General features: G+C 37.3%; 1 protein-coding gene across 1 annotated transcript; it reads left to right on the top strand.

Annotated features, from left to right (window-relative positions):
- Positions 1 to 5: 5 nt before the first annotated feature.
- On the top strand, positions 6 to 8,946 carry LOC127162751 (serine/threonine-protein kinase N1; the record flags this gene model as incomplete). Its single annotated transcript, XM_051105607.1, has 12 exons — positions 6 to 34; positions 119 to 200; positions 418 to 512; positions 690 to 762; positions 1,858 to 1,949; positions 2,111 to 2,287; positions 2,499 to 2,561; positions 3,680 to 3,756; positions 5,147 to 5,289; positions 5,531 to 5,638; positions 5,722 to 5,802; positions 7,369 to 8,946. Coding segments are annotated over 12 exons (1,224 nt in total), but the record flags the coding sequence as incomplete, so codon positions are not given.
- Positions 8,947 to 9,865: the final 919 nt, after the last annotated feature.

The following is a 9,865-nucleotide window of genomic DNA, read 5'->3' on the forward strand; positions in this document are numbered from 1 at the left end:
GCTACACACAGCACAGCAACACACACAACAGCAGGTACTGTAACACACCGCAAACACACGTCCGATCACCTGAAATTTCTCCCGACCGACATCACAAACTTCAGACTTTCCTCAGCAGTGAGATTTCCATCCAGAAGATCCAACTGGACGGCGACTCTCCTCCATCTGTGACGAGGAAAAACACACAAACATCAAACACGGTAAACCTGAGAGACTTAATTTTATGTAGAAATTATTTTATCTTCTGTCTTACGAGTGTTGCAGCACCATAAAAAGTAATATTAGCAGTTAAAGTGAAGTAATAAAGTGCAAAATAAAGGAAATTAAAGAATGTAAGCTAAGCTATTAACAGCACACAAATATAACAAAAAGGAAACCGTTATAATCTGTTGATAATAATAATAATCTGTTTCTCAGGTGGATATTGGCCTAGTGTCTGAGCCGGTCTCTCCCCCTGATCCCGTTCCTGCGGAGAGGGTTGTCAGGACCAGTTCCCATAACTCCCAGCGCAGGTACACGTCCCACCAGCACACAATATGTTTTCCAGAGCGGGCCAAGACACCGCATGAAACAAACACACACACATTCTCACGTACATGATGCCTGTGATGTTGTTTCTGACCTCACACCAGCTCTTCCCCTCAGTTTAATTACATCCGGCCTGTGTGTGTGTGTGTGTGCATTTACAGGCCGTCCAAAAGCTCTCTGTCTCTTCAGGATTTCCGAATGATCGCAGTGTTGGGCCGGGGACATTTTGGCAAGGTAACTGGAACATGTTCAGTCGCAAAACTATTAGCAAAGCAGCTAGTCAGACAGAATCGGCACAGGCACTTCAAAAAGTCTTACACATCCGCCCACACTTAGTTTAATTTATACAGTGCTGCTTTAAATATCCTGCCTAATTTGATTATGCTTACTGCTAAGAGTGAAGCATTCTGCATTTAACATGTTTTACCACTATTTTTCACACTTTCTAACTAGACGATGACTTTTCTGGACAAACGGACTAGTAACAATTTATTTATGTACTACAGTAATGTTTTTGATCATATTTTAATTTGTTTTTATTTTTAGGTTTTCTAGCTTTTTATTTATTTTTATTTATTTTATTTTTTTTCATTTTAAGTGGTAGTAATTTTCATCATTATTATTATTATTATTTTATATTATTTGTATTATTTGTAGAAATTTTAGTCCTTCAGCTTTTTTTTCAGTTTAATTTCAGTTAACAACATTTTTTTAATAGTTAAGTTACTGCTTGCATCTTGGAGAAAAAAAAGAGTATTCTCTTCCTTATTGGAGACATCTTTCAGTAAAAAAAAAAGTAGAGTAAAAAATTGTGCAAACAGTGCACAATTTATGTACTACTATTGTTATATTTTTTATTTTATTTTAAATGTTTTTTTCTATTATCAGCTTCCTTTCTAATTTAAATTTAAATTTTTGTATACATATTATATATATATATATATATATATGATCCTGGACCACACAATCAGTCATAAGGGTCAATTTTTCGAAATTGAGCTTTATACATCATCTGAAAGCTGAAATTAAGCTGAAAGCTAAACAAGCTTTCCATTGATGTATGGTTTGTTAGGATTGAACAATATTTGGCCGAGATACAACTATTTAAATATCTGGAATCTGAGGTGCAAAAAAATCTAAATATTGAGAAAATCACCTTTAAAATTTCCAAATGAAGCTCTTACTAAGGCATATTACCAATCAAAAATCAAGTTTTGATTGCTAAATAATTAATTACTAAATATCTTCAGGAAACTTGATCTTTACTTAATTTTCCTAATTGAATGAAGATTCAACTGTCTTTTAAGCATGATATCTGTGTGTTCCCAGGTGCTGCTGTCTGAATACAAACGCTCAGGAAAAGTGTACGCCATTAAAGCACTGAAGAAAGGGGACATTGTGGCACGAGACGAGGTGGAAAGGTGAGGCGATTAAGGTTTAGCATGAGAGAAAATTAGCTTAGCATAAATATAACTAGTGAACTTTACTGCATGAAGTGATTTTTTTTCTTACTTAAAATGGGAACCTAGATACATTACAGTTCGTTTAGTCTTCAGTCTAAACTCGCTCCACTTTCTTCCAGTTTGATGTGCGAGAAGCGAATCTTCGAGACAGTAAACAGCGCGCAACATCCATTCCTGGTCAACCTGTTTGCGTGTTTTCAGACGCCAGAACACGTGTGCTTTGTCATGGAGTACACAGCCGGCGGAGACCTAATGATGCACATACACGCTGATGTATTCTCTGAAACACGCTCTGTGTAAGTGTGATTATCTCACCTAGTTAACATGCCACACTAGTTGCTGTTACTGCACATCATGGGTGAATTAGGTAAAATGTTCAGTGTCTTGGTTTAAGAACCATTGTGCACTTTTGATGTCTTGTTCCTGGATTTCTGTGTATACATAGTGCTTTAAAATAGTGTTTTACTGTATTTTTCCTATATGTGTGTGTTTGTGTGTGTGATGCAGGTTTTATTCTGCATGTGTGGTTTTGGGGCTTCAGTTTCTTCATGATAATAAGATTGTGTATCGGTGAGTAAACACAAATACAGCTGATTTCATAAACTCAGGTTTTAACTAAAATAAATGAACAATGAGCAATGCATTTATTACAGTATTTATTGTTAATGTGTTAATGTCAATGAAAATACTGTCGGTCATTCATAGAACTTCACTTCCAGAACAATTTACAGAAAATGTACTCACCCCCTTGTCATCCAAGATGTTCATGCCTTTCTTTCTTCAGTCATAAAGAAATGATGTTTTTTGAGGAAAACATTTCAGGATTTTTCTCCATATAGTGAACTTCTATGTTGCCCCGAGTTTGAACTTCCAAAATGTAGTTTAAATGCGGCTTTAAACAATCCCAAATGTGGTTGTAAATGATCCCAGCCGAGGAAGAAGGGTCTTATCTAGCGAAACGATCGGTTCTTTTCATAAAAATAATACAATTTATATACTTTTTAATGTCAAAAGCTCGTCCTGACTTGCTCTTTCCGACCTCTGTTTTTTCCAGTTCATGACAGTTAGGGTATGTCGAAAAACTCCCATCTCATGCTCTCCCCTGTTTTACATTTTTTATTGAGGGTGTTTGATCTTCTTTGCATGTTCACTTTGCAAAGACTGTGTCGGTACTTCTGCAGCGATGTAGGATGATTTTGAAATGATTTTTGAAGTTGAGGGAGAAATTATGATTGAAGTTTTCCGACATACTCTAAGTGTCTTCAGCCAGAATACACAGAGTTTAGGCAGAGCAAGACAAGACGAGCGTTTGAGATTAAAAAGTATTTAAACTGTATATATTTTTTTTTTTATTGATTTTTTATTTTTTACTGATGGTTATGCTAAATAAGACCCTTCTTCCTCGGCTAGGATCGTTTATAACTGCATTTGGGATCGTTTGAAGCCGCATTTAAACTGCATTTTGGAAGTTCAAACTCAGGGCACCATATCAGTCCATTTTAATGAGAAAAATCCTATGTTTTCCTAAAAAACATAATTCCTTTACGACTGATGAAATAAAGACATGAACATCTTGAATGACAAGGGGGTGAGTACATTATCTGTAAATTGTTCTTGGTTCATTCTTAGTTTATGTTAACTAAAGAAGTTAGCATGTTAACTAATGAATGTAATTGTGTGTTTGTCAGAGATCTGAAGTTGGATAACCTGCTGCTGGATACTGAAGGTTATGTGAAGATTGCAGACTTTGGGCTTTGTAAAGAGGGTGAGTCACAGACTGTACCCACCGTAATGACATTGATGGAGTTAATGGAGAAAGAACATGATGTTTGTTCACTACTAGATCAGAGTGATCTGGAAGTGACAGCATGTGCTGCTCACTGCATACTATTTTTAATAACTCTACCATTCAGGCATTTGGGGTTGGTAAGATTTTTTAAATGATTTTGAAAGAGGTCTCTTACAGTACACTCACCAAGGCTGCATTTATTTAACCAAAATACAGTAAAAACAGTAATATTGTATAATATAATTTTACAATGAAAAAGAACTGTTTTCTATGTGAATATATGTTAAAATGTAATTTATTTCTGTGATCAAAGCTGAATTTACAGCTGACAACAGTTGTGCTACTTTTAAAAGTAAACTTCATTTGTTACTGGAAATGAACGATCATGTCAAACGCACTGCATTGCATATGTAACACAGGCTAGCTGGTAAGAGTTGTGCAGGTAAACCTCACTCACTTGATCTCAAGAGGCGCATTAGCGACTGACGCTAGAGGCTGTGCTCTTTAGTGTCTTTCGTTGCACACCCGACTTCCATGCCATAAATACCAGTTCAAATTCAGCTCGGAGTAGGTTAAGTAGAACTGGAGGGGTTGTATTGGTGCCGTGACCCGGACGGGAGTGAGTTTTAGGGGGATTAATGTGTGACGGAGGCCAGCTAGCACAAGCTGTATAGGTAAACCTCGCTCTTCTGATCTCAAGAGGTGCATTAGCGACTGACGCTAGAGGCTGTGCTCTTTAGTGTTTTTGTTTGAACCCCCGACTTCCATACTGTAAATGCCAGTTCAAATTCAGCTCAGAGCAGGTTGAGTGGAACTGGAGGGGTTACATTGGTGCCGTGACCCGGGTGGAAGTGAGTTTTAGGGGGATGAGTGTGACGGAGGCCAGCTAGTAAGAGCTGTATAGGTACACCTCGCTCTTCTGATCTCAAGAGGTACATTAGCGACTGACACTAGAGGCTGTGCTCTTTAGTGTCTTGTACGCCCGACTTCCATGCCGTAAATGCCGGTTCAAATTCCGCTCGGAGTAGGTTGAGTAGAACTGGAGGGGTTACGTCAGTGCCGTGACCCGGATGGGAGTAAGTTTTAGGGGGGGTGAGTGTGACGGAGGCCACCTAGTACAAGCTGTGTAGGTAAACCTTGCTCTTCTGATCTCAAGAGGCGCATTAGCGACTGACCCTAGAGCCTGTGATCTTTAGCATCATAGTTAGCATGCCCGCCTCCAATTTGAACTGGAAACACTGGTTCAAATCCCACTCTGAATGCGCTGTTGAATAGAACCAGACGGATTACACATACAGCAAAAAGATTAGCTTAATCTCCCTCTTTCTGTCTTTTTAGTGTCTTGTTTTTATCTTCTGTCCTGTAGGAATGGGTCATGGTGACAGAACCAGTACATTTTGTGGGACTCCAGAATTTCTTGCTCCTGAGGTTCTAACAGACACGTCCTACACCAGAGCTGTTGACTGGTGGGGTCTTGGTGTGCTCATTTACGAGATGCTGGTTGGAGAGGTATGTGTGTTTGTGCAATTCTTGCTCATTATTATGTTGTTTAATAAGCATAAATCTAACAAAGTATACTGAAGTTCACCACAAAGTGTGATTTTCATCAGTATTTTTGTTGTCAGTACAAACATTTAAACATTTTTAAATCAACATACTTTTTGGAGATGCAAAGTGGTAAAAAAGTAAGTCTTATTTTCTGAGAAATGATCTGATAACAATTTCTGATACATAATCTGTGTGTGTCCAGTCACCTTTCCCAGGTGATGATGAGGAGGAGGTGTTCGATAGTATTGTAAATGATGAAGTACGTTACCCAAGATTCCTCTCCACTGAGGCCATTGGTATCATGAGACGGGTAAGACTCTCTTTTTTTTTTCTTTCCCAAAGCTGTTCTCTAATTAGGTGTGTTTGTGAACTGAAACTGTTCTTCGTTGGTAGTTGCTGAGGCGTAATCCTGAGAGACGACTGGGCTCCAGTGAGAAAGATGCAGAGGACATCAAGAAACAACCCTTCTTTAGGGTATGAACACTTTATTGACTTGCCACAATAATACTAAATCCCTAAAGGGACATGGTGATAGTCAAAAAAAAAAAAAAAAAGAGGGAGAGTGAGAGAGAGAGATTAGAATAAATGTATTTCAATGATTTTGCGTTCTCTTGCAAAACTTTTGTGTTCTGCAGAGAAACTTTGTGTTTGCTTGCAAAATATTTGCGTTGAGTCGCAAAATTCTTGGAAATATGGAAATAATATGGGATGGAAGGTTAAAACTAAAACTCAAGCGAATGCAAAAGTTTCTCAATGGCAAATGCAAAAGTTTCTCAGTGGAATGTAATACTTTTTGAGAAAATGCAGATTTTCTTGGGAGAACAAAATATTGTGGAAGAATTAAAAAATTCTTAGGGGAAGCAATACTTTTATGAAAAAACGTAAACTTTCTTGGGGAAACGCACTACATTTGTGAGAGAATTTAAAGTTCATGGGGAAACGCAATGCTTTTGTAAGAAAATTTAGTTTCTTAGGGGAAGCAATACTTTTATATAAAAAAAAAAAAAAAATTCTTGGGGAAACGCAACACTTCTGTGAGAGAATTTAAAGCTTCTTGGGGGAACAAAATATTGTGGTAGAATTTAAAGTTTATTGGGGGAAGGCAATTCTTTTGTAAGGAAATTTAGAGTTTCTTAGGGGAAGCAATACTTTTATTTAAAAAAAAAAATAAATAAATAAATAAAAATTCTTACAAAAGTATTGCGTTTCCCCAAGAAAATATTTATGTAAAAAAAAAAAAAAAAAAAAAAATATATATATATATATATATATATATATATATATATATATAATTTTTATAAATATATTGCTTTTCCTAAGAAAATGTACATTTTTTCACAAAAGCATTGTTTCCTCCAAGAATATGTAAAGTTTCTGAGGGAAACACAATAGAATTTAAAGTTTCTTGGGGGAAGACAATACTTTTGTGAGAGAATGCAAGTGTTTTGCAAGTGAGCGCAAAGTTTCTTGGGGGAACGCAATACTTTTGTGAGATAATTTAAAGTTTATGGGGGAATGCAATACTTTTGTAAGAAAATGTAAAATTTCTTAGGGAAAGCAATACTTTTGTGAAAGAATTTAAAGCTTCTTGGGGGATTGAAATATTGTGGAAGAATTAAATGTTTTTTGGAGGAACGCAGTTCTTTTGTAACAAAATGTACAGTTTTTTAGGGGAAGCAATAATTTTGTAAAAATAAATTTTCTTGGGGGAAATGCAGTACTTCTGTGAGAGAAAGTTTCTTGGGAGAATGCAATATTGTGGGAGAATTTAAAGTTTCTCAGGGGAACACAATACTTTTGTAAGAAAATGTAGAGTTTCTTACGTTTGTGAATGTAAACTTTCTGGGTGAAATGCAATACTTTTGTGGGAAAATGATACACAAAAGTTTTTCGGGTGTACACAAAAGCCATTGAAATATACGTTTTCCTCACATCTCTCATTTTGTTGCATCTCTGTGTTCCCTTATGGACTCCGTACAATAATGCCAAAGTTGCAATCTTAGTGATAATGTGACTGAATCATCTTCTCTCACTCTTTAGAATATGGAGTGGGATGCACTTTTGCAGAAGAGAGTTCCTCCTCCTTTCGTTCCCGCGGTGAAGGGAAAAGAAGACGTCAGTAACTTCGACGCCGAGTTTACGAACGAAGCTCCGACTTTGACGCCTCCTCGTGAACGCCGGACCCTATCTCGGAAAGACCAGGAGTACTTCAAGGACTTTGACTATGTCTCTGACTTCTGTTAGGACACAAGTGTGAATACTGACGCTGCTAGGTATGGGAGATGTGGTTCTCGCATCCTAGTCCCCATCAAGGCTGCTTGGCGTGAGGACTGACGCTTCCTCAGAGGCTTCCTGCCAATGGGTTTGTTCAACATGAAAACCATAAAGAGTAAGAGTACTGGGCCCATAAGAGTGATTGGACCTTGAGGAAATGACTCCATCTGACTGCAGGAGGTACATCAAACATGAAGAGATTCAAGAATCCACATAATGTGAAGCTCTGAAAGCAGGCGACCAAGAAGTTTTCTTGCCCTGTTTGCAAAGAGGCAGGATTTTCAAATGGTCAGTCAGGCTCTTTCACAACATTATCCTTAGCACCAGATGCTAATCAGGTCATGAATCTTTTCAACAGAGTGCTGCAGGGATGATTTTGTAGTCCAGTGTGCATTTTAGCACTTTTGGTTCCATCGTCCTGAAGTCAATGGTTTTTTGGTTAAATGTCTGAAATAAAGTCTGGGGTTAACACAAGCTCAACATATTTTTACAAATTATTCTACAACATAAAGTGCATCAATAATATCCCCTCGTCTTGAAAAAGGCAGTTGCTAACAAGTGTCTAAATGGGATTACAGAGGTTATTGGGGACCTTACCTGCTCAGTGTGATGACGTTCAAACTTGTCTACTTATAACTCGCTTTCACAGCCTCATTCCATTTATAATTGTGCTCTTGCAAACTATTCTAAATGAAACTTTCAGGATAGAAGTTTTTAAATAATGACTGAAAGAGTTCATTTATAGTTCGTTTAGCTGTTTACTTCTAGTGACTGTATTTAGACTTCGAAATTCATAAAAGGAGAGTTCCTGTAAAAAAAAGTCCAACTTTTGTTGGTCACACAGCTTATTTTCTGCAATAATCCAAAAGCCAATGGAAAAATCCTACTGGGTTTTTGTGGAAGGAACCAGTTTGATGCTAACTTATGGGTTGGTCTACAAAAATACATCTCTGCAGCACTCTATGGGAGCTTGTTGACTAGCAGAGTCCAGTCTCATGGTACTGACCTGAGTAAAATGGCTCACCAAATTCTTCCTTCTCCTGTCTTTCTGTCTGCATATTTTTTTTGACCAGTGTATCCATATATCACACACAATCCAAAGACTGTTTACTTCTGTAATACACTCATTTAACCACACAAGGGCGGCATAGAGTTGTGGAAATACTGTGTCAGGTGTTCCATGTTTTGGGATCCTACTGTGTTATGAGCATGTCCCTTAACAAAAGATGGCATCAACCTCTAAATTTGTATTTTCAGAGATTTTGTTTTTCTTTCTCACTAAAACTTGACTAATTACGGAAATGCTATGCCTGAATATTACCATATTAAACAACTCTTTTGGGACAGTGGAGGTCATATGAGTTCTTTTTCACATGGTCTCTTTTATGATTTTTGAAGATTTCACTTTTTAAAAAGTAAGTCAAATTGTGGAAAATTGACCTAAATTAAGATTGTAAGTGTTGCGAGATAAAAAAACTAAACAGAAGCAGAATGGACAGATCAATCTCACACAGATGTCTACAAACACACAATATACTCCATCACCTCCAATTTATTACTAAAATGGCAGAGTGAAGGTGGCAGGACCGTCTGTTACGTCAGCAAATAAACCAGCGAGTTCTAAGTGTGCTATGAGGAACTTGCTTAAAACATGATGAAGGGACAGTTTGAAGCACTTTGTGTCATTATTCCCCAGAGGAGAGAAGGAGAAAGTATCCATGGAGACTAAGAGATGGAGCTGTAAAATAGGAGGTCATGTTGTTCTGTGAACAAACTACACTCCTATATCTTTTTTTCCCTCATTGACTTATTGAGTCATTGTTTATCTGCTCGATAATATGGCTTTTTTCAATCAAATCACATCGCACTAAACTCCAGTAACATGACATGCATTTTCACCTAAATTGGCGCATTCATTTCAGTTGTGGTTAAGTATCTTGCTATGATACAATGGCCCCTTTTTACACCTCATATTAACATGCTAAATATAAAGCGGGGTAAAATTCATCTTAAAGGAACATTTGGATTCAATCACTCATACTACCTACGCAGGTAGTCACTGTCGCATTTGTAGGGTAACCGCTAATGCATCCTGACGGTCATGTTAATACTTAATTACTGCAGGATGGCGGCAGTAAACTATCAGAGCTTATTTTGTTCTCAGTCCCCACACCAAAATTTTTTTTTGTAGTCACAAAATTAGAGACCCTTCCCTAAAAACCTCCATGAAATTCAATCACAAGTCTGCAATGAATACTCATTT

The sequence above is a fragment of the Labeo rohita genome, chromosome 3, assembly GCF_022985175.1.
Source record: "Labeo rohita strain BAU-BD-2019 chromosome 3, IGBB_LRoh.1.0, whole genome shotgun sequence".
NCBI classification, from domain to species: Eukaryota; Metazoa; Chordata; class Actinopteri; order Cypriniformes; family Cyprinidae; genus Labeo; species Labeo rohita.